The sequence below is a fragment of the Podarcis liolepis genome, assembly GCF_965112155.1.
Source record: "Podarcis liolepis genome assembly, chromosome: 14".
Lineage (NCBI taxonomy): Eukaryota > Metazoa > Chordata > Lepidosauria > Squamata > Lacertidae > Podarcis > Podarcis liolepis.
This window is the reverse complement of record NC_139569.1, coordinates 14672679-14697381: the sequence shown is the minus strand read 5'-3', so window position 1 is coordinate 14697381 and position 24703 is coordinate 14672679. Positions and strand designations below refer to the sequence as shown.

At 44.7% G+C, this 24703-nt stretch overlaps 1 protein-coding gene and 1 long non-coding RNA gene across 6 annotated transcripts in view; one reads left to right on the top strand and one right to left on the bottom strand.

Moving 5' to 3' along the window:
* The first annotated feature begins 11 nt into the window (after positions 1-11).
* Positions 12-24703, top strand: part of IQCK (IQ motif containing K) — a 32892-nt gene continuing 8200 nt past the window's right edge. For 2 of the 5 annotated variants that reach the window (XR_014518925.1, XM_083474544.1), the window contains exons 1-8: positions 92-299; positions 640-734; positions 2695-2836; positions 3543-3640; positions 10793-10845; positions 11096-11173; positions 20260-20344; positions 23650-23761. Coding sequence is in view for 4 of the 5 variants with exons in the window: in XM_083474544.1 (XP_083330670.1) it covers positions 651-734; positions 2695-2836; positions 3543-3640; positions 10793-10845; positions 11096-11173; positions 20260-20344; positions 23650-23761 (652 nt within the window). In the remaining variant the exon portion in view is untranslated. Of the gene's footprint in view, positions 300-639; positions 735-2694; positions 2837-3542; positions 3641-10792; positions 10846-11095; positions 11174-20259; positions 20345-23649; positions 23762-24703 lie in introns of all 5 variants that reach the window. The other 3 variants (XM_083474543.1, XM_083474545.1, XM_083474546.1) reach the window with 3 other exon arrangements.
* Positions 14461-19316, bottom strand: LOC310693008. Its single transcript, XR_014518956.1, has 2 exons — positions 18685-19316; positions 14461-16276 (listed from the first exon to the last, which is right to left on the bottom strand). It is a non-coding gene; the product is annotated as an uncharacterized lncRNA (long non-coding RNA).

The window sequence follows — 24703 nt, the reverse complement described above, 5'->3', positions numbered from 1 at the left end:
AACAGGCGCCGCGGCCTAGCGGGGAAACCGCCGCCGGGCGCCCGCAGCTTTGAGGTTGCCTAGCAACCGCTCCCCTTTCCTCCTCCTGCTGCGGCTGCTATGGAGGAACTCCCGGCCCCCAACCTCTGGGAGCAAATCTGCGCAGGTGGGAGACCCTCCTCTCCCCTCCCCCCCGCGTTGCCCCCCTTTTGCCCGCATCTTCGGCAAATGCCTGGGTCCAAATTGGGGGCGTGATCTATCCAGACCTTCTCTAGGAGCAGGGCCGCATTTAGGTTTGATGAGGCCCTAATATACTGAAGGTAAAGGGGCCCTTTAAATGTCCTGCTATCCTTTGTCAACAACAAATTGTCGCTGTTTTTTGTGTTGAATATATGCTATATGGTAATTTCTGGACCTAAAAGGCCATACACAACACAAAACACTGTTGCTGTATGTAGGTTTTATTTGTTTTGTTTTTTATCTTATACTTTGGAAATCTACATCCAGTCCCCCCTCTTTAAATTTTTTTGGGCCCCCCCAAGAGAGTGGGGCCCTAAGCTATAGCTTTTTTAGCTTATACGGAAATCCGGCACTGCCGAGGAGCAACGAAAACCTGACACTTTCACCCCCCCCTTTCCTTTTCTTTCTCCCCCTCCCCAGAATTTGAAGCAATGCAGCCTCCCCATCCTGACACTTTGGACCAGAAGAGGGAGGTTGCGCCTGAACCTAAGCAGGAGCCTGTAGTTACTTCCCAGGTAAAGACAATTGCTGTGTGAAGAAGCACTTTTTGTTTGTTATCCATCCTGTATCTTTAGACATTCAGCTTCATTTGGATGTCCATGCGTCCTGGTGTTAGGAGAAAGTAAGACCCCCCCCCTCTACCCACTTTCTCCTTGCCATGTCTAATTTTCTAAACTTCTATCATGTCACCTCTGGTTTGCTTTTCCCCTCAGCTGAAATGTCTCCAATTCTGTATGGATTCAGTTCCTCTCCCTTGGTGTCGATCCTCCAGCTTCAAAGGCACTGTATCACCAAATAGAGGCTGTGGCGGAACAAAAGATGGGGATTGGCGGCTGCCCTCATGTCCTGCGTCTGGGCTCCCTGTAGGAAATGAGAGGCTAAACTAGACATAGACTGTCCGTTTGATGTGTCCCAGTTCTTCTTATCTTCCTGAATATTCCTTATTTTGCAGATTTCATTGTAGGGACAAATCCCAGGTATTCGTCTAATACTAAGTAGCAGGTACTGTTTTGCACAGCGTTGTTCTCCACTTCACCTGGCAACATCCTCTTTACAAATCAGCATCATGTGGAAATATGCATGGATTTCATCCTCTGAGCAAATCCTTCTTGATCAAAAGGATGAAGGAAGCGGGGTGGGGTGGGGAAACAAGGTTGAAGGACTTGATGTTTCCATTTGTTCATATCATTTGAATCTCTGCCATGAATGCAGGTAGAGACTGGAGATCTCTGCAGAATCATGCCTTCCCCCCAGTAATCCAGAGATGTATACAGTGGTACCTCGGGTTACAGACGCTTCAGGTTACAGACGCTTTAGGTTACAGACTCTGCTAACCCAGAAATAGTACCTTGGGTTAAGAACTTTGCTTCAGTATGAGAACAGAAATTGTGCTCCGGCGGCAGTGGGAGACCCCGTTAGCTAAAGTGGTACCTCAGGTTAAGAACAGACCCCCAGAATGAATTAAGTTCTTAACCTGAGGTACCACTGTAATTTGTTATAGGTGCTGATAGTTGTTAGGATACCCCTATTCCCCTTGCAGAGTTACAGTTCCCAAAGTGGTTTTAACAATCAGTCCCTCTTTTTAGGGAACTCTGGAAATTGAAGTTATGTAAAGCCAATAGGGATCTCCTATTGGCAGGGGGGACCCTGTTGTTGTTGCTGTCTCCAGCTACCGCCCAATTGGCACAGACCCGATGACATGGCCTTCTTGGGGGTGGTTCCTTTTTCTTTTCTTTTTTAATGTGCTTCCTGGTGAGATGCGTCTGCCTCCCTCATTGACTTTCAAGAGAAAATTTTAAACATTCTTAGGTATTTCAGTTAGTTAGAGCATGGTGGTAATAATACAGTGGTACCCCGCAAGACGAATGCCTCGCAAGACGGAAAACCCGCAAGACGAAGAGACTTGCGGAACGAATTAATTTCGTCTTGCGAGGCACCACTGTACCAAGGTTGCAGATTTGAACCCCATATGAGACACCTGCCTGTTCCTGCAGGGGGTTGGACTAGATGATACTCAGAGCCCCTTCCAACTCTGCAGTTCTATGATTTCTGTTTGTCCAGGCATTTGATGGCTATGAGATATCGGCCATTACAGCCATGAAATATATATACTACTGTTTTAAAATGTGTTTAGATGCTCTGATGCTCTAAAAGTTTTAGATGGTTTTAAGTTGTTTTTGAATGATTTAAAAGTGCTTTATTCTATATTAAATTGTACTGCTTTAACATTTATGTTTGCTACCCTAGGCTCTTCTAGAAAGAAGAGTGTGATACAAATTTAAAATGAATAAGTGGGGATTTATTTGGATCTGGATCTCCTTTCCATTTATAACATTCTGTTCACTGCACTTCACTAGCTCCAGGCTATGCTTTGAGTCTGGGTTCCTTTTTGGGATCAGCTTGTTAAAAATGTGTTTTTGTGGGTTTTTTTTGTAATTATGCCAGGGTATTTATATTATTAAATTTGATTTTAAGGAGGCTCCTGTAGGTGCTGAAACTTCATCAGATTTGAGTGGGGATCAGAGCAAATCACCTCTTACTGATGAATCAATTGCTGCAAAGACCCCTTCTCTCCTTTCCCTACCAACATCACCTGAGCTGCCTGACCTAAAAACCTGTAAGTCGGAGTACAGCTTATTTATTATTTTTTTATTAAATTTGTATATCACCCTTCATCCGAAAATCATAGGGCGGTTCACAACATAAAGATACAAAATGAGAACACAAAATACATAATAAAAAAACAAGAACAAACCAATAATTCCCCCTTCCAAAAGACATTTAAAAGGGCATAGAATGTTAATAAGCCAAAGGCCCAGTTAAAGAGAAATGTTTTTGCCTAGCGCCTAAAGATCTGTAATGTAGGCGCTAGTCAAGCCTCCCGAGGGAGAGAATTCCACTAATGGGGAGCCACCAAAGAAAAGGCTCGTTCTTGTGTTGCCACCCTCTGGACCTCACATGAAGATGGGCCTCAGATGGTGATTGCAGGATCTGAGTCAGTTCACAAGGGGAGAGGCGGTCCTGAGCCATTTAAAGCTTTATAGGTTAAAACCAACACTTTGAATTGGGCCTGGAAACTAATTGGCAGCCAGTGCAGTTGCACCAGGATTAGCGTAATATGCTCAAACTGCCTTGCCCCAGCGAGCAACCTGGACATATTTAATTAGAATTGTACTTTTGCAAGACAAAGAAGTAATAGTAAAATCAACCAGGGAGAGAAAGAAGAGAGACCCTGAACCTGGACATAATGGCTTGGCTATGATGTGTGAACACAAACAATATCGCTGCATAAAAATGAATTCTCAAGAATAATTTTTGTCCAGGTACTCCAAGAGAATTATTGGAATGCTACATATTTCCTGTGCTTCTACCAGGAATGGCAGAACTGCTACATCAGGCTAAAAAGGAAAAATGTTTTGAGGTCAGTTTTCGGTGATTAATTTGTTTTCTGAAATGTAATGATCTATTTTAAACTATTACTCTGTACCTACTTGACTGCAGTTCTCAAGACAGCTTATAGTATTATTATATACCATCTTATAGTATTATTATGTAGCAGCCTTCCCCAGTCTAACGACTGCAAGATGTTTTCAACAGCTTCCTTCATCCTTGACCATGTTGTCTGGGGCAGATGAGAGCTGTCAGCCAAAACATCCAGAGGGCACCAGGTTGGGGGAGACTGGTCTATAGGATGGCCATGATAAGTGAAGTCTCTGTGTGCAAGAGCAGCTGTGCCTCCAAGTGCCAGACAAATTACAGAGGATGAACATCACTATCCTGCATTGCTTGTGATTTTCTCCAGAGGGATCAGGCTATCCTCTGTTGCATATGGAACACTGGGCTCCTGACAGATCTTTCTTTAGAAGATTCAGCCATTGATTATACAGTCATAAGACCCAATATTTATTTTATATCTTGCCTTTTGATCTAGTGATCCCCAAAGTGGCTTACAACAGATTGCAATGACACACACACACAAAACAAGCCCTTAAACCAGGTGTGGGAGAATCTTTGGTCCTCTGTATGTTGCTGAACTATAACGCCTATCATCCCTGGCCTTTGGCCACGCTTGCCGGGACAGATAGAAGTTGCAGTTTGGCAAGATATGGAGGTCCAGAGGTTCCCCAAACCTGCTTTAAATTCAGTACATTCCCAGCAGCTCTTTGCACCATGTCCAATGGATGTGCTTCCCTTCTGCTCTGCAGTCCTAGGATAGTTGACTTACAGAGCTGAGGCCAGAGTGTGCATCCCTTCAGCTCTACCATTTTCGGGGCAAAGCAAAAGCAGTCCTTGTGACATGAGACGAGCCGGCTGGATCAGGCCAGTGGCCCATCTAGTCCCACATCCTGTTCTCACCATGGCCAACCAAATGGGAAGCTCACAAGCAGGACTCAAGCACTACAACGCTCTCCCCTCCTGTGGTTTCCATCAACTGCATTAATAGCCACTGATAGCTTGATCGTCTATGAATTTGTCCAGTCCTCTTCTAAAGCTATCCAAGCCGATGGCCATCGCTGCGTCTTGCGAGAGTGAATTCTGATGTTTAACTTTGGAGATTTTGATGGCCTTAGAGATCTGGATTCCGGAGGTTAGAAGCTGATCCCCGTTACGCGTGCCCCAGCATGGAAGTGCCGCAGCATGAGTAAGGTTTTAAGGTTGATAGTCTGTTGTTTCTTGAGCCTGGCTCCTGGCCAATTAAGTATTTTGCGAAGAGCACATGCAGGCTGTAGCACATGCCTCATTAGTGTGTTGAAATTGAGGGTCCCTGCAGGTTTAATGATGGGCTTTGCAGAAGCTAACCTTATTAAGTCTTCATGTCTCTTGTATTTATTCTTTGTTTTCTGACTGGCTTATCATAGTTAAGATGCAGCTATTTACACTGATTTCCAACCCCCCTTTTAAAACACATGCACACACGTAACAGCAGCACATTCCTTTAAAGCAATAACAACTTGGGCAATCTGAAACTCATTTCAAAATGCCACCTGCAATTAAATAGCTGATAATAGAAGCCTAAGATCACTGTTGTGTATGTGTTTCTTTTGCAAAATTGGTCTCAATTCTATTAAACAGTGATGTAAAATGCATTTTTTTGGTATGCGACCGACTTCTACTTGTTCTGTATTTTACTTTTATTTTCAAATGCTCATCTCTTGCCTTTCTGTCTCTAATAACATCAAGGCTTCAGTATGCAATATACACGTAAAATGAAGTAGTGACAATTAAAAGAAGTGTCACAAAAAGCAAGGGGAGAGAAAACTCAAAATAAGGTCAGCAGAGAAGCATGGAGAACTTTATGGTCTTACAGTCTCGTCCCATCTCTGAATGATAATGTGTATTCCTGCACTTACTTAAACATGCCGTCAACCACCTTGGCTGCATTTCGGAGTCCTCTTGCTCTTTCTACTAAGTCAGAGGGTGGGGAGTTGAATTCTGCCCCAAAGTCCTACCTTGATGGCGCTACCACTGTCAACAGCTTATAGAATGGTCTGTATACAACTTGTAAGTCATCTTATAGCTGAGTACACAACATACATTTAAAGCACTTTCTCCCCCAAATAATCCTGGGCACTTGTGATGGGTGCTTGGAATTGTTGCCCTGTAAGGGATGTGGGTGGCGCTGTGGGTTACACCACAGAGCCTAGGACTTGCCGATCAGAAGGTTGGCGGTTCAAATCCCCGCAACGGGGTGAGCTCCCGTTGCTCGGTCCCTGCTCCTGCCAACCTAGCAGTTCGAAAGCACATCAAAGTGCAAATAGATAAATAGGTACCGCTCCGGCGGGAAGGTAAACAACGTTTCTGTGTGCTGCTCTGGTTCGCCAGAAGCGGCTTAGTCATCCTGGCCACATGACCCGGAAGCTGTATGCCGGTTCCCTCGGCCAATAAAGCGAGATGAGCGCCGCAACCCCAGAGTCGGCCATGACTGGAGCTAATGGTCAGGGGTCCCTTTACCTTTAAGGGATAAACTACAGTTCCCATGATGGGTGGGGTGGGGTGAGGTGGGGAATGTGCTTTAAATATATGGTGTGTACACAGGCTATGCTAAATATTTTGAGAGTTGATGCTATTGTTTGCAAAGGAAAGAAAGCATAATTGTTACTTGTAATTGCCTTTTGAGGGGGGATGAGGAGCTGTTCATCAAGATATTAGCATAATTTTTGCACCGTATTGTCTCCCAAGGCATAAAACAAAAGCGATAAAGAATGGAAAATTATTCTCATTGTGAAAATAGTTTCAAACACATCTGCTGGATAACAATACACATTGTATAGATGTTTCCTGTGCATATCTGGATTTGTTCAGTATCACACAGCTGTGCCAAATACAAACTTCATTTACTATTTTATTTTCTGGCTGAGAAACTCCTGGAGCTTGTGTAGATGGGGGCTACCTAGTTTGTAGATGGGGGCTACCTAGTTTGTAGATGGGGTTCCTAGTTTGTGATTTCATGAGCTTCCTTGATGTTACATGCATGACATAGCATAGAAGATGGATTGGGGGAAGCCGGGTTCAGCTCAGTTGGATACAAAGCTCTCTGACCACCCAGAACCGACTGCGCTGTCTATTACTTTTTCAGCAAGGGACTTTCCTTCCCATTCACACTAGACGTGACCTAACGGGAGTTCTGCGATAACAACTCCCAATCATTCCATCTGTTTCCGATGTTCAGCCTGTGAGTGTGCTGCTTATGTAGCACAAGAGACAGGATTTGGCAGGCCGATGGAAGCTCCCAAGTGTTGTTGAATCCTTTTTGGAGTGGGGGTGGGGGTTGAGCTAAAAGCAAAGAAATGGAAGTCTGGAGAAAGTTCCAGTGCTTATGTGTTTTTTTTATAAGATATTTATTAAAATTTCACAAATTATATCAAACATAACAATACAAACAAACACAAACAAAAAGAAAAAACAAGTATAATTTCAGAACCTTATTTTCTTAAAACTTACTTCACCGACCTCCTCATACCTCCCCTTTCTGCATTCCCATTTCAAATATTATGTTCAGCAAATCCTCACCCTTAATTTTATCTAATTGTCAACCTTTCTTTTCTTTTAACTTAATCTTTACAGCTGTACTCCACTTAATTTCTAAAGCCACATCATTCTAGCACTCATTAATTTTACAATGTTTCTTAAGATAATTCTTGAATTTCTTCCAATCTTCTTCCGCCGTCTGAAAGTTCCCGTGCTTCTGGTTCTGTAGCATCAATGCAGCTTCTAAAAGCATCCAAGCTGCAGGCATTCCATCCAGCAAAGGGAGAGATGAGACAGCAGGGACCACTCCGTCACCACTGCTGAAATACCAGCTCCATCAGGCTCTTTCCTTTCTTCTGCCATCTACCAGCAGCTATTCCATCAGGCTACAGCAGAAAGAGAGAGGGGAGAGCAGAGCCTACTCCATCAGCTCTACCAAAAAAGCAACTCCATCAAGCTCATTCCTGTCATCTAGCAGTAGACATTCCATCAGGCTCCAGCAGCCGTTTCTCTTTCAGTCCTTTCTTATACCATCATCAGAAGTTCATTATAAGAACTTTGTAACTTTTTAGAACTGGCTCCTGGATTTGCTTATCTTCCTCTTCCCTTCTCAACCCCTTCAGCTTTTTGTTGGCGTGTCTTTTAGATTGCAATACTGAGGTCAGAGAACTGATTTGTTTGTTATTGATCTTATATAAGTTGCTCTGGGAGACTTTTTGGCTAAAGAGCAGGGGGTGGTGAAAAAGAAGAAGCTTTAAATAAGTGAAATCAGCCATTAGTTGTTATTATACTGTATTGTTATTTTTTCTGGGGAAGGAGCAAACTTTACTGTGAAGCAGCACACTGGGCAATTTTTCACCGGAAATATAAGATTTGACTTGTGAAGTGGGAGGAGAGAGAGGAAAGCTTATAAGTGTCTAGATTATTACTTTGGCTTAAAATAGACACTGTATTAAAAGACATGGTGAGATTTTACTCCCAGCCCATTGCATAATCCAGCAGGAAATTATCTCCCAAAAATCCTGATAGAAGTGAATGGCGTAAGAATGCAAGAGCCCTGCTGGATCAGGCCAAAGGCCCACCTAGTCCAACATCCTGTTCTCACAGTGACCAGCAGGGCGCTGTGGGACATCTACAAGTAGGATTCCTGCATTGCAGGGGGTTGGACTAGATGACCGTTGGGGTCCCTGCCAAGTCTATGATTCTATGACGGCCCTCTCTCCACTTGTGATCATTATTATTTATTCAATTTTCATTCATCTGAAGATCAGAGTGTGGTTTACAGCATAATGAGAACACAAAATACAGAACAAACCAACCAATAACCTTCTCCCACGCCCCCTCGGCACAGATAGTTCAATCAGCCAAAGGCCTGGTTATAAAGGAAAGGTTCTGCTTAATGCCTAAAGATATGTTACAAAGGTGCCAGATGAGCTCATTCCACAAATGGGGAGCCACCACAGAAAAGGCCTGTTTTCGTGTTGCCATCTTCTGGACCTCTTTTGGAGGGGTCACACAAAAAAGGACCTCAGATTATGATTGCATGTTCCGGGTTGGTTAATATGAGCAGAGGCGCCACCAGGGCTTCAAATTTGGCCTGCAATATCGTTTCCGCCTCTTCCCTCCCATTCCTTTTTCCTAATGCATCCTGTCTTTTTTCTTTAGACTGCAAGGCTGAAGGCACGGACTACTGATTTTTGTAAACCACCTGGGAAGCCTTTTTGTCTGAAGAGTTGGGGCACAAATGCCTGGAATAAATAAGCAAGCAAGCCCCCCCCCCCCCCCCGCGGACGTCAGGGGTGCTGCTTTTGAGTCGTGCTCGCTGATGAGCACAGCCGCAGAGTAGAACCCTGGAGGTTTCCTTGCATTAACTCTCTTAATCCCCTCAATCCAAATGGCCTGTTCTTGGAAACTGTAATCCCAGGAAAAGATTTGCTTCTGCTTCCGTGTCATAAATATCAACTTAAGGGAACACATTTCTTTTACTTTCAGAGCGGGGTGGAATAAGAAGCAGCTTCCAATGGGGATTCCCACCCTCTAAAGCTGCTTGTAAGTTCCAGCAGATAAATGAAAGCCTAGCTAGGCCTTAATCCGGAGACATAGATAAAGAGCATGCAAGAGACTGCATGAGTTTCTGGCAGTGTCCTCGTTGGTTACTCCAAACAATACAAAGCTGAGATGGGGAACCTGCAGCCTGCGGCCTTCCATCTCATTTCATGTGGCCCTCGGTATAATCCGTCTTGCCGAACACTTAAGCCACTCTTTCTTTCTGGACTGCCACTCTGGGAATCATAGAATTGGAAGGGACCATGAGAATCATCTAGTCCAATCCCCTGCAATGCAGGAATCTTTTGCCCAGCTTGGGGCTCAAACCCACGACCCTGAGATTTAAGAGTCCCATGCTCTACCGAGTGAGCTATCCCAGACTTCCTCTTCTACCTCATGCATGTGCTTGTGTCAGAGAGAGAGGAGGGATGCAGTGGAACAGAGAGGCGGGGAAATCTATGCAATCCTGCTAAGCAGGAGGGGAGAACCTTCCAGGGGCCACATGCCAGTTGTGGGCAGGGCCAGGGGCCAAAGTGGGTGGAGCAAGGAATATAAGTTCTATACAGTGGTACCTCGGGTTACATACGCTTCAGGTTACAGACTCCGCTAACCCAGAAATAGTACCTCGGGTTAAGAACTTTGCTTCAGGATGAGAACAGAAATCGTGCAGCGGCGATGCAGCGGCAGCGGGAGGCCCCATTAGCTAAAGTGGTCTTCAGGTTAAGAACAGTTTCAGGTTAAGATCAGACCTCCAGAACGAATTAAGTTCTTAACCCAAGGTGTCAATGTATTTATATAGTAGGCTAGTTTCTAAACACACACTCGCCTCTCTACCATTCTCCATCCAAGCAGGCCAGAAGTTCAAGGATGCATTTCAGCCAGGCAAAAACACTTGAGGATTTGCAGTAGGGCTGGCACTGGGTGTAGTCTGGGGAGAGAGACCCAGATAGTTTAGGCTGGGGGGCTGCAATCAGCACAGCAGCGTAGCAACCCCCTGCCACCCAGAATCCAACCCCCGACGCACAGACGCACTAAAGACTCCCGTGCCGCCCTACGACCCCCAAACGCCCAGTGCGGATCACCACCACCTTGCCCCTGGCTACCTACGTTACTGATTCAGCACCTGGGCCTGCAGTTCTCTATCCCTGTTGCACCTTTGGCTCTGGTTCTTTCCGCCATTGGCCCCAGCTCCATTCCCCATTGGCTGCGACCCCAGTTGACTTTTCTCCTGGGTTAAGAGCCCTACACAAGAAAAAGGTTCCCAGGCCTGGTGGAGGTGGATAAACCACGATGGGATCATTGTAGGAAGGGATCTATCTTACCTATCTATGGGATGCATCTATCCAAACCTCATTTGTAAATAATAATAATAATATCACCTCTGTGTTCCATGTGTTCCAAGGCGACATACAAATTATAATGAAAGCATAAAAGCTAGCAGAACCAAAATCAATACAAAACAGGCACCTGTGGCAGGGGCCTGTTCATTCCACTGGGAAAGCTTGCTGGCTGTTGCTCTGATATGTGTCTCATTTTTGCGTCATCTTCTGTCTTGTAGAGGAAAAGGACAAGATTCATTGCCTTGGATTTCCTGACCGAATGGCTATACAAGTAAGTTACTTAAGCTTTGAAATATTAAACCAGGGGCAGCCAACCTGGTTCTATCCAGATTTTGCTGGAGTACAGCTTTAAAGAGCTCCAGCCAACCTGGTAAAAAGTCAAGGACAAAATCTGGAGGGCACCATGTTGGCCATGTCCATATTAAATGTTCCTAATTTTCCCCCTGTTGTTTGTGAACCATTTTGAGACCCATGTGTTTGATTTCCTTTTCTAACGGTGCCTTTCATGGCGGCCCGATCAGTCACAACCCAAAGAGGAAAGATGAACCGTTTGTTGAGTTCTTCGACATCCCTTTTGTGAAGGAGTGGCTAAAGGACCAGTAAGTATCACCCAAGAATCAAATACAGTATTCCTGCCCCCCTCCCCCCTCCCCGCCTGCTCATCTTGCCCCCTATCTGGCAAACCTCAGGATAGAGCTCAGTCAAATTGTCCCCTTTTCAATTGCCTTTATTATTCATGTGTAACAAAGACTCTCTGACATGCATGCTAATTTGGTAGCCACCTTGTTCCAAGGCATTTTTGTCCGTGGTTAATTTGCACAGAAATTGAAAGGGAGAATGCTGAAGGATTCATTATTCCTGAACCCGTAGAGGAGGGGTCTTTAAATTGCCTGCTATTGTTCTGATTATTGTTAAACGAATGAACAAATATTGTTTACTGGCGCAACAGTTTGACAACACATCTTTTTTTGTGGGGGGGATTCTGTTGATTCAAAGGGTTCCTTCAGAGTGGGGACAAATGCGTTTCCACTGTAGCACTTTTGCAACAATGAATAGGATAAGCAAGACCTGCTGGGAAGCCACTTTACATAGACAGTTTGCCATGTTGAGCAGCCTCTCCATGTGGATGCAAGCCACAAAGCTACCTAAATGGGTGATGGCATGTGAATCGGGTGGCAGTGTCTCCAATGTGTTTGCTGCCCTGGGCTCCTTTGGGAGGAATAGCGGGATATCATTTTAAGGAACAAACAAGTAAATAAATAAGTAAATAAGTTAAATTAATAGAAGGAGACCAGGGTGCTTCAGAAACACTGGGTGCGAGGGGAGTTGTAATAGGAGGAGCCTTGGATACTATTAAGCTATTCTAGAGCCTCTCTCAAAGTCACCTGCCGCATTGCAAGTGTATGAAAGGAAATAGCCTTCATTTCTGCATTTGTGTGGTTTCCTGTGCCATCTGCCCACGGCCAGCTGGCACATGGGCATTTGACTGGGGTTACAAGAGCGCTTCATTATGAAGTACCTCCAAACACCCTCTTGTTGAGCTTTTCATCCTCCGCTATTGACCCTCCGAATTCTCAAAAGTTTCTCAGGGGTTTAACTCATTCTTCTGTCTGTCTATCTGTCTGTCAATCCATCCGATGGCTTCTTTGTTCTACTAATAAATTGCAGAACTGCACATAGCAATTTTTCTCTGGATGCTAACATGCATGCCAAGTGTATGTGGAACAACATTCCCTCCGCCCCCCCCTTTTTCTCCTTTTCATATTCTAATTGACCTAAGTCTGCTAGTCTCAGCTGCCTTTACAGTTGACATCACTCAGTTCTCAGCTGGCCCTATAGGGCTAATTTAGCAGGGGTGACTGCTTTCTTTCTCTCTCCACAAAGCTCTGTGCTTCTACAGGCTTTGCAATGTTTCAAGCGGCCTGCCCCGGCCCCAGTTTTCACCATAAGCATTTATTTTGAGCGTCCCCCTGCTCTGTGCCCGGCTACACCGCTCTCATCTTAGCTCGAGCTCGAGGAGAGGGATGGCTTTTGAGCACCGGAGAGACTTGCTCTTCTCCATAGAGTTTCAAAGAAATGGCGGGAGGAGGGTTTGTGTGAAAAAGCAGCTGGGCCGTTTGTAAAGGAGACGTCCGCATTCATGGAACAACTTGTTTGGAAGATGCTGGAGTGTTGGAAAATATGGGATAGATAAAAGAGAAGACGTAATTGCACCGTGCATAGTTAAAACTATGGGATTTGCTCCAACGGGAAGTAGTGGTGGCCCTCAGCCTGGTTGGCCACTGTAAAAACAGGATGCTGAACTAGATATGCCTTTTGCCTTATCTATCAGGGTTGTTCATATGCTCTTACATTCATGCATTTGTGTTTCTTCGCTAAACTATGTGCTGTATTGTAAGGAAACATTGCAGCTGAGCTTGGGCTATCAACAGCTACTCAGAAGAGAGTCTGAACCACTCAGCACAGTGAAGGGGAGGCCCGAACACCTGAAGAGAGGCCAGACTGAGACATAAGGAAGTCATTTGGAAAACTTACCTGCCCTTTCTTCAGTGAGCTCAGATAGATAGTTCTTTCCTCACTCTATCCTTTCAAGTACCCTGTGAGGTTGTCTGACCTGAGCACTGGTGCCTGACCCAAGGCCTGCCACTTTGCTGAGCATCTCACGTTTCAGAAAGCGCAGATTAGGTCGGTTCACTGTTCATTGTGAACTGAATTGAGTTTCTCCCCCATCGCTAGCCTGAAGCAGCTGCCTCACACTGCCTAATGGTAGGGCTGGCCCTGAGGCCATTTCACCACCAGAGATCTGATCATGGGCCTTCAAATAACAGAGAAGCGAAAAGCAAGGACAAGTAGCAGCAGCAGACAGGGATTCTGGGGAATTCCATCAAATGGAAAAGGAGTGGGAAATGTCGATATTTGCTTATTTGTTCAGTATCCAGGACAGAAATCAGTCAGGCGAATGCAGTCAGTAGTCACTGCTGTTGTTGCTTTCAGTCCACAATTGATATGTAATTGATTAGGTTTTTTGGCCATTGCATTTGCATCTCACATTCTTTGCGTTGAAACAAATGGCATGGAACGGCATAATGACAGCATAACTTACGCACTTTATGTAATCAATTACGCAACTTACATAATTCACCATAGCAGATAGTGAGATGGCTAAAGTACTTTTTGGCAGAAGATGAACTGCAGTGGAATGGAAGCACTGCTGTGTGTGATAAGTACAGGGTGGGATGGGAAATGATGCCTTTTCACATCCTTCGAGACAGAGTCTCTTTCCCTTTGCCTCGTTCTTCACATCTCTCGTCTGTTCTTGCCACCTCCTCTCCCCCTTGGCAAATTTTGTTTCCCAGCTGAATGAACAAGCTGTGAATCTATTGCTTTCGGTGACCACTTTGGTTACATGTTATTTTCCGCTCCCCTGCCTTGTGTCTGTTTCCAATTTCATGACTTAAAAAAATTACACACACACACAAAACGTAAAGCCCTTTTAGGCAATCCCTGCCCCCCAGTATGTCAGTAAAACACTTAGCAGATCCTCTCTTCTACCATGCTGAATATAACAACAGGAAGACATTGCTTCCTGCATTTGAAGCCTGTGTAAAAATCCAGATGAGCTCCTTCAACCACCATTCCAAGCGTCCACCCCCACTCCTCCTCCTGCATCACCCTGTATCAGAAGAGATGCTGCACGCAGCAAACTTCCTCTCTTTCTAAATACGCTGGAACAAGAATCACTGCAGGGGCTGAACTATTAGATTGTCAGACACAGTGAATGTCAAAATCTGCCCAGCACGTTTGGCCTAGATTAACGCCTGTGTTCTCCATGTGCGAATCCATACTCCAGCAAAAAAGAGAAAGAAGCAACTATTCCATTCTGAAATGAGTTGACTGAAGCCTTCATTTTTATTTATTTTTTGGAAAAGGCACAACAGAATTAAACACTGTAAGAATTGCCATGCTTCATTGAGCCAACAGTCTGCCTTGGCCAGGGATGGGGAAACTGGTGGCCCTCCCAGTTGTTGTTTGGCTCCAACCCCTTCAGCCCTTGCTGGAACACCCACTAGTCAGGTATCAAGGGAGTTGTAGTCTGACAGCTTCTGGCAGGGCCACGGGTATCTCATTATGGCGTTCTGCCTTTGGAAGAGGTTGCCCATATGCTGTGGGGAAGCTCAAAAGCTGGGCAAGATGGTGATCTCCATCCTGGTTGTTTGTCCCCAATGTCTATTGGTCAGGTATACAATGGTACCTTGGGTTACAGATGCTTCAGGTTACAGACTCTGCTAACCCAGAAATAGTACCTCGGGTTAAGAACTTTACCTCAGGATGAGAACAGAAATCGCACGGTGTCGGCACAGCAGCAGCGGGAGGCCCCATTAGCTAAAGTGGTAACTCAGGTTAAGAACAGTTTCAGGTTAAGAATGGACCTCCAGAATGAATTAAGTTCTTAACCCGAGGTACCACTGTACTGTCTCTAAATATGGAGTTCCATTTTGCAGTTTCAAGCAGGGTCTACAGCAAAATGTTGCAGTGTGGAGTGCTCCCATTCAAGGTGCCAGCCAGACATGTCCATTCCTCCTCCTCAAAGGTCAATCAGTATTCTGTGCCTACTCTCAGTTCTCATTTGGCTGTTTTTAGAGTTCCGCCCCCAGCTTTTATAGATTCCTCCCCGAAAGTTTTTCTGCCCTTGTGTCCATCTTTTGGTTCCTCCAAGACTATGGATACCCCAGAGCCCTCATGCCTCCTTCCCAGAGCTGGGCACCTCCTTACCTGCCTTGGGGAAGGCCCACCTGAGGGCAGGGAAGGGGATGCCAAATTTTGGGCTCGCACTGGGTGCCATTATACCCAAGTCCGCCACTGCTCTTGTGCCTCTCCAAACGCATCTTCTGAGGGACAGTGACTTGGGCTGCTGCAGATGAAGTGGCAGTTGATGGAAATCAGGGATCTCCAATGGGAAAAGTCTTCACACAACATTCCAGGTCTGCTATGGAGCAGCAAGGTTCAAGCCTGCTAGTTCCTATTCTTGTAAGCTCTCTTGATGGAGCAGAGGGAAAGTCAGCTGGAACCTGCTGCCAAATTCCTTGCTTCAAGCCATATGCATATGCATATCTTTGTGTGGCACCATCACCCCAACTCTTTTTGACTCCAGGACAGGAGCCATTGTAATTATAGAGTGGAAATAAGTGAAGATATGTAAGTGTGTGCTGACTTCAGAGTTCCATGTAACTAACCTGCCAAACCAAGGATCAACTTTAGGAACCAGATTGGTGGTACAACATTGGACTGTTGGGCTGAGATAGCATCGTCTTGCCCAACCTGGCTTTATATGCTAGTCGAACCTTCGCCAACCTGCTGCCCTCCTGATCTTTTCAATGACAACTCCCAGCAGCCCCAGCCAGCATGGCCACTGGGATCAAGAGAATTCAAATAGAAGAAGATAGAAAGCTCCCTGCACACTGACATCAAGTTAACGTTGATTTATGCACTGCAAATTTGGACGGATAATCGAGGATCCTCCCTGGCGCCCTTTCAGATATAGTGTTTGACCCACCCTTTCTCAACGTGGTGTGGAATTTGCTGGACAACAGAGAATGATGTGTGAAAATCTGCTTGGGGCCATATTTCAAAAACTGTCAGATCTCGAGGACTTCAGATTTCAACCACATACATTAACGGGGGAGAATTTCATCAGCCTCTGCCTTAAAAGAAAACAGGCATTTCATGGGTTAATCCATTACTTATTGCTGACAGTGTTCATATGCAGCATTGGAGACCAAGTGACATAAATTAGCATCTCATCTTAGACCCAAGAGTAGTTATTTCCTTCTGGGTGATGGTGATGGTAAATAAATAGCCCTTAATTACTTTTTTGCCTGTGCTTCCATTTTGGTATTTAGATAGGAGCACATACAAAAGCTTTAAATGTAAGGTAACCTCCTTCCTCAATGTGCTACAGCTGCCCCTTGCTTCAGCCTGCCCTATAATAGCAGTATCCACTTCCAGCAAGCAGCCATTTATCTCCTCATGCAGAGGTAGGAAGTACCATACAGAACAGTACCTTTTTTCTTTCCTTGGAAAGTCCTATTTTTATGACTAATAGCTGTCTTAAGTCAGCAAATTTTGGTGTTTGTGGCACCAACTTCCTTCGCTTGAAAGCAGGGACATTGGCGAGTTCTATCAGAAATGGGAGCAGAAATTGCTGCAATTCACATGTTCATCTGAGGTCAGCAACAGAAATTGTTGTGCAAGTGAAATACTGGTTGTCTCCCCCCCCCCCCCCAGTTCGCAACATTATACACACAATTGCATTATTTTCTGCATTGTTGTTATTCTAGTGATATTATTTATTTATTATCAATTTATATCTTGCCCTTCTTCCTGCAGAAACTGAGAGCAGCAAACACATCAGTAATAATAACAACAACAATCTTTTTAAAGCATTCTAAAAACAGTTGAAAATATTCTAAAAACAGTTGAAAACTTTTTCTTAACCTGTGATCTCAGAGTTGCCAGGAGTGTTTTGATGTTTTTCTTCCACTGAAATGCATTGGCATTTGTGACATACTGTAATTCATTACATTAGTTTGGGTCAAAGAGAGAGAGAGAGAGAGAGAGAGAGAGAGAGAGAGAGAGAGAGAGAGATGAATAACATAGATTTTAGCGTAAACTGATCTGTAGTAGAATGGAAACAGCGCTGGTTACATGTGGAAGACAGTACAGAATGAAAGTTGCTGCTCCCTGCATCCCCGCTTGTTTGCCAGCAGTTCTCTTCCTTTCTTGCCTTTTAATAACATATGAGTCACATGTCTGGGATTGCAGGAGGGATGTGGACAAAAAATAGCCATCTCTCTGGGCTCTGATGGATGGCACTGCTAATGCAAATAAGGATAATCTGTAACATAGGATCATTGGAGTATCGAATTGGAATTTGTTGGGTTTTTTACGGTGGTAGTTCAAATCGTGAATTTACTAAGTCACACCTTGTATTAAAGTACTGGGATGCTATGCTATTTCTGAGCCAAAATTTTCCTTGTACAAGCAAAGTGTTTATGTTCCAGATATTGTGTATAGATTGCCGTTTGCGGGATAGCTGTTAATTTCAAAATCAACGGAGTTGTCAGCTCTGATTCGTCTTGGAGTGTCACAGCTGTCTCCTGCCGCAAATAACTTTTCCCCTCTCCCCCAGTTCACTCTTGATGGGCTATTGCCTCTGCTCATATTCTATTTTTATTTGACCTGAAGCCAATTACTAATACTCCTGGAGACAAAAATGGACCTGGCATGCCTTCTGCTCCTGGCCTGCTGAAATGATTGATATCTCTAGGAGACTTCCCCCCTCCACCCCCTGAATATTGAGCCCTCCCTCAACCTTTGCCTTGATTTATACATTGCCTTTTCTACTTTAGTCCTGGATCAGTTCTCTGACAGCTCCTCATGATTTAAAAATGAAGCCTGGGGAGCTGGGGCCAGAGCTAATTTTCCAAGGTTAGGAAGGGTGATCTTGTGTTTTCCCCGAAAGAGGATATAAACGTTTGTAATAAATGAAGGAGAGAGCCACTATCAGAGGGCTTCATTGGGGTGCTGGCGGACTTTTTGAGGACATAAAAGGGGGCACTTTGGAAAACCGTATGAAGTTGAGAGCACTGGGAAGCGTGATTGTTGTTTATATCCTGGTATTCCAGGTGTGGGGAACCTTTGGCGCTCCAGATGTTGCTGAACTATAACTCCCATCAGCCCCATCAAGCATGGGCAATGTCCAAGGATGATGGGAGTTGCAGTTCAGCAACATCTTGAGAGCCTACACTATTCCGTATCACATAAGGTTGGTTAAAAATATGACTTACCGTATTTTTCCGTGTATAAGACTATATTTTTTCCAAAATTTTTGAAGTTTAAAATGAGGGGTCATCTTATACATGGATGATGCATAGTGCATTTTGGGTTTTAAAAAATAGGGGGCGTCTTATACATGGGGGCATCTTATACACGGAAAAATGTGGTAATTTATCCATCATTTTCTGCCTTTCCATCCATCTTTTGGTTCCTCCAAGACTACGGATACTCCAGAGCCCTCATGCCTCCTTCCCGAAGCTAGGCATCTCCTTACCTGCCTTGGGGAAGGCCCACCTGAGGGCAGGGAAGGGGATGCCAAATTTTGGCCTCGCACTGGGTGCCATTATACCCAAGTCCGCCACTGCTCTTGTGCCTCTCCAAATGCATCTCCTGAGGGACAGTGACTTGGGCTGCTGCAGATGAAGTGGCAGTTGATGGAAATCAGGGACCTCCAATGGGAAATGTCTTCACACAATGTCCCGGTCTACTATGGAGCAGCAAGGCTCAAGCCTCCTAGTTCCTATTCTTGTAAGCTCTCTTGATGGAGCAGAGGGAAAGTCAGCTGGAACCTGCTGCCAAATTCTTTGCTTCAGGCGAACGTCACACTGTTCATGCAGAGGCTATTCTCACTGGGCCATGTCAGAGCTTCATTGCCTCCATGACCATGACAACTGTGGGGCTGTCTTCAGTTTGCAAGACAGGTTGGAGGATAGACATTGGTTGCCTCTGTACTTTGTTGTAACAGCTCCAAACGAGGTCGAGCACACTGTCCAGTCTTGTGATCAGTTCAGCTTTTGAGGCCTGAGGACTTCGTCATGCTGCTTGGAGCTATCTGATCTACCACATGCCCTCTCAACACTTGCCTTTCATGACTAGTTTGAAAATGTCCAGGGGTCTGTTGGTTGTCTTGGTGGGCCCTAGGTCTACTAAACACATTTTTGGATGAGAGGCTGGGGCTTGCGGCACTTAAAGAGGCAATAGGATGTCCACTCCTTGAAAAAGACCTCCCTGGATTTGGAGGATTAGGATAACTACTAAAGGTAAAGGCAAAGGACCCCTGGACGGTTAAGTCCAGTCAAAGGTGACTATGGGGGTGTGGTGCTCATCTTGCTTTCAGGCCAAGAGAGTCAGCATTTGTCCATAGACAGTTTTCCAGGTCATGTGGTCAGCATGACTAAACCACTTCTGGCGCAATGGAACTCTGTGACAGAAACCAGAGCGCATGGAAATGCTGTTTACCTTCCCGCCGCAGCGGTACCTATTTATCTACTTGCACTAGTGTGCTTTCAAATTGCTAGGTTGGCAGAAGCTGGTACAAAGCAACGGGAGCTCACCATCGTCGTGCAGATTCGAACCACCATCCTTCAAATCGGCAAGCCCAAGAGGCTCAGTGGTTTAGACCACAGTGCCACCCAGGTCCCTACAGGATAACTACTACCTGGTCACAAATACCCCTTTTTGAGTATGGTGCTTGAGAGGATGGCAAATCCATTCCAGTTCAAGTTCGGTCTTGGGTATGGGACTGAATTGGCCTTGGTTTTCTTAATGGATGACTTTTATCAGCTGGACTGACTTGGTTAGTTTGTATTGGAAGGCAGTGGTTCCACCTACCGGATCATTCTGAGAGATGTGGCATTAGTGACTATACCTCGGCCACATGTCTGTTATTTTTTGAGGTGCCACAAGGAGCCATCTTGTTCCCATTTCCCAGTTCCATTTTCCATCTATTTGAAACCACCATGAGCAGTCATTAGGAGACTTGGAGTCTGATGTCGTTAGTTTGACAGTGACCTTCCTTTTACCTAAGGTGTGATTTTGAATTTTTTTAAAAAAAACACATTTGCTTCAGTCCTAGGCCACCAATTCCGCTGTCCCTGCTGTTAACGGAGGAAGAAGCAGGCAACATAATTCAATCATTCTGGAGAGGTTATCGGGTAAGAGTCATCTATAATTATTTTGTTTGATGTTGAATCTGTGCGACTGCGGAGGCCCTGGGGAAAACCCCTTACATAAATTCTAAGTAGCAGGTGCTATAAATAGCCACGAAGACCCTGATGGTTGGCTTGTGTTTGCATAGAAGCTGTCTCGTGCTGGTGATCTTCTCGTGGGGAGAAGGAGGGGGCAAGCTGCTGTGCTTAAATAAATAAATAAATAAATAAATAAAGATTAACCTGAAACAAAGAAGTTCAGAGATGAAATGGGCTTCATCAGGGTGTGAAAAGCTTCCTTGCTCTAACTTCCATTTTTTATGGTCGTTTTTTTTCTGGTGGCAAGAAGACGTCTGGAAAAAATCCCCAAGTCTCATGTCTGAGCATGTGAATCAGCGCAGAGGAGGGAGGGATCCACTGAGGCAAGAGAAAAGACATAAATGAAGGAATGGGATGCTGAGCTGTTCAGGAGGAAAAAATAAAGAGGAGTGAAGAAGAAGGATTATAGGCCTGTGTACGGGGTGTGCTCAGGCTTGCCTTAATGTCAGTATAGTGGCTTTATGGGTCCCTGACATTGCTCAACTATAGTAGAGCGCGAGCTCCATCGTGGTGACCAGGTTGCTTTTCCGCATCTGCATACAGGTTGAGGAGGGATGAGAGAGCTCTTGAGACACAAAATAAATGTCTGTCTTTGTGGAAAAGGAGGCAGGAGCACTTGGGGGAATGGCCTGGGGCACACCCTTGAGCAGCAAGCACCACCTTATCTCTGAGGTCTTGCTGCTTGGAGGGTCCGTTGCTGTTCTTTGAGGTGAGGTAACAATGTGGGAGCCCCATGTGTCCCTCTGCCACAAAAGCTGCCCCTCACCTCCACATTTCTCTCTCCTCAAAAGGTGGTGAGTGGTAGGCTCCTTGCGAAGCAACAAAAACATGCTCCCACCTTTGCAGAGACAGCTCTCCCGCCCCCCTCGGCCTGCATGCAGAAGCAGTTTGTATTTTTTTAAGTAAAAAAATAAGAATGTTTGCTTTCTTTGTTTTATGCATGAAAATAATGCCCTTTAGGATTATGTGCACGATAAATGTTCACCTTAAAAATATTCCCTGTGTTCACAGTCTAATGATATGTGCTGTGTGTGCCTACGAAAAGGCTAGATGGGGAACAAACTAAGGAAAACTAGGAACTAACTAGGAACATAGGCTTCCTCATGCCACACATTCACGATATGTGTTTGGTTTGTGAGGCATTTCTAAAATTAATGTGCACGTGATATGTCTTCAGTGACATTGCCGTGCATCTTGAGGTACTCATCTGGAGGAAAAAAGCCAGAGAAGGCATAAGAATATTTAATTTTCTGTCAATTTCTGTATTCAGTGGTTCTTGCTCTGCTGTGTAGCTCTGTGATCCTCTCCACAGGATCAGCTCATTATGGAGTCATTTTGGTAAGCTACCTTTAGTCAGATATGACTGAATCTGTGCTCTTTTATCTGAAAGCAGCTCTACACTGACCAGGCTCTGATACAGGTTATCTTTAATATTTCTTCTTATGAGAAATAACAATGCTACTGTCAAATGTGCATTGCATTAATTATATTAGGAAGTTTCAGCTGCCTGCTGAGGGCCTTTTTTGCACAATTCTTTGCTGATAAATTTGCTCAGATTCAACCCAACCTGGCTATGAGAGAGGGGAACCTGTGTCACAGGCTTCAGGAGTAGTCACTTGTACAGCTTCGTGGATTGGTCTCAGCCTAGTTTCCCTCAAAGTTGTGAACAATGTTGGATCCATAGGTTTTCCGAGAGGAAGGAGACATTTGGATCCATGCTGGAGTCCTTGACTCCTAGAGTTGGACGGGGCCTTTGAAGAACCATCTGCAACCATCTTTCCAAAGTTGTCTTCAGAGTTGTCTCCAGATGTTTTGTACTACAACTCCCACTGACTATCGGCCATGCTGGCTGAGGCAGATGAGAGATGGGAGCACACCAGGTTGAGGAAGGCTGTACCAGTTGCTCTCTGGCTTATTTCCCATCTTGGCAAGTTGGTGTGAGCTCGTTGGGCCACTGGCAGAAATGGCGAATGCCAAATTTGGGGAGAGCTTTCTCTGCTTGCTTTTTAAAAAGCCAACTCAGTGTATAGTCGGATTTAGGCATCTTCTCATCCCTTTGTAGAAAAGGTTACCAAGGTTGTAATAGCAGAGGCACATTTAGATTATGTTTTCAGATCGGGATTCCAACCTGGCTATGAGACTGAGCGGGCTTTGGAAGTCCTGGTGGGTGATCTAAGTCTAAAGGTTCAGAATAGCCCATGAAATAAGCAAGGAGATTTGTGCAGGTGTAAAGCCCAAGACGAAGTGTCCGTGCACCGAAGCAGATCTGTACAACTTTGACCTACTGACCGAAAGACAACTTAATAGGCATGCACGATAGCCCACCTGAGGTTCCCTGGAACAGTTTTACTGCCTGCTAAGGGCAGGGTGGACATGTTTTCATGACCGACTTATGGACTTCCTGGAAACATGACACTGGACTAGTAGATCTCTGATTGGGCTCTTCATTTTGCTGCTCTTTTGGTCAAAGGAAAGTATGTGGAGTTACTATGTGGACTTAAAGGTGATGGGGAAATAATTCTGCATGTACTCTCTTCATCTTTTTAGACCAGGAGAAATTGCATGTGTGCCACTGTTTCCCTTGCAGGGAAGAGCTACTCATCTGGGCTATGTTACATGTGCATCCACAGAAATAATTTTTGGCAAGGGGGAATAACACTCCAGACAAATGACTTTGCTGCTACCTCTTGTATTTGTGTTGACACACTTACTCCCAAACAGCCGCTACACTGAAATGCTGGATACCATTATGTTTTCTATTGAGCAACAATAATTTCTCCATCAGGGAAGACCAGCAGAAAAGCAATCCAAAAGTCTAGATAATGGGTGTTTCACTCTAGCCTTATTGGCTAGATCTTCTTTCCTAAGTATTAGTCATTGCTGTTACTTCATGCACTGGCTAAAAGACAGTGCTTGCTGCTGCTGCTGCTGCTGCTGCTGCTTTCAGTCCAGAAATGATACACAATTTATTGCATTCCTCCTACCCCCATTTACATTCGGGTTTCGTTTGCATTGAAATGAATGGGGTGGAATAACTGAATTACAATGTCATTTTGCCACAGTGGGTAGCGAGATGACAAATGTAGTTTTTGGCGGAAGACAAATTGCAGCAGCTGAAACAGCATTGCATCAAATACAGGGCAGAACAAAAAATGAGGCCTTTTTACATTAGTAATTAATAATAATAATAACAACAATAATCACTCTTCAAGGTCCGCTGTGAACCTGAGGTTCAAGAATTACGCCAGTGGCAGAAACACTTGAGGGAAACAAAGAACATTATTAAACGTGTGCGAGAATTCTGGGCCAAGCAAGAGAAAAAAGGTAACTTTCTCCCCCCCCCCCCCAAACAGGATGTAAATGGTACAGCTGGAACATTTTGTTAAATGACCAGTTATACTGTGGTTAGCCGAAGCATCCTTTTGTTCAAGCACTAGAGATGGGCAACACTGCTGGTTAGGTTTTTCTCATTTCTCCAATCTTAAGTTCAGTTCTTCACCTTTCCAAATAATAATAGCATCAGTATCCTTTTTTGTTGTTGTTGAAGGAAAGGAAGTCCTTGTGTAAATCAATTGCCACACATTTTCAGTTGAAACTTCTTGAAGGTTTTCGAAGCAGAACTACTGAACAAATTAGAGATGTGAGTGATCTGGTTAGTAGATGGATCCTGAGATGCATAGAAGTCTGTCTCAGGTGAATCAGGTTGGCCTTGCCTGAAAGCACAAATTTGCTTGAAAGTGCAGACAGTGAATTTCTCCACCATCCCTGAAGGAGACTCTACTTGGGCTCATCATAGCTCCCATCAAGACAGGGTGCTAAATAATATGTAGCATGTGCTAAAAATAAGATTTCGCTCGGCAGTGCTTGTCAGTTCGGTGCTCTTAACATACATGATGCCTTTTGCCTTTATGACAACATCATTGTATATTGTTGCCATCTTGGTACCTGTGATTGTAAATCCCTCCCAAGAGGAATCTCCCCACAAGTGGTAAGCCTTTTGAACTGGTGGCATTTATAGGAGGACCAATGTAATAAATAGTGTTTTTCGGTCTTGTTTGAAAGGTCTGGAAAACGTAAGGTATGGAATAATTCCCAAATCGGGATTCTCCCCCCACCCCCAATTTAAAAATAAAATGCAGAACCCTTAAGGGATCTCTGCAATGCAATATAAAGGTGCAACACTGATGGGACAGAACAGAAACGAGCCAACACATGTTGTACAGTGAAGACATTTTGCCTTTTTTATTTTTGAGAAACATCCCAAAG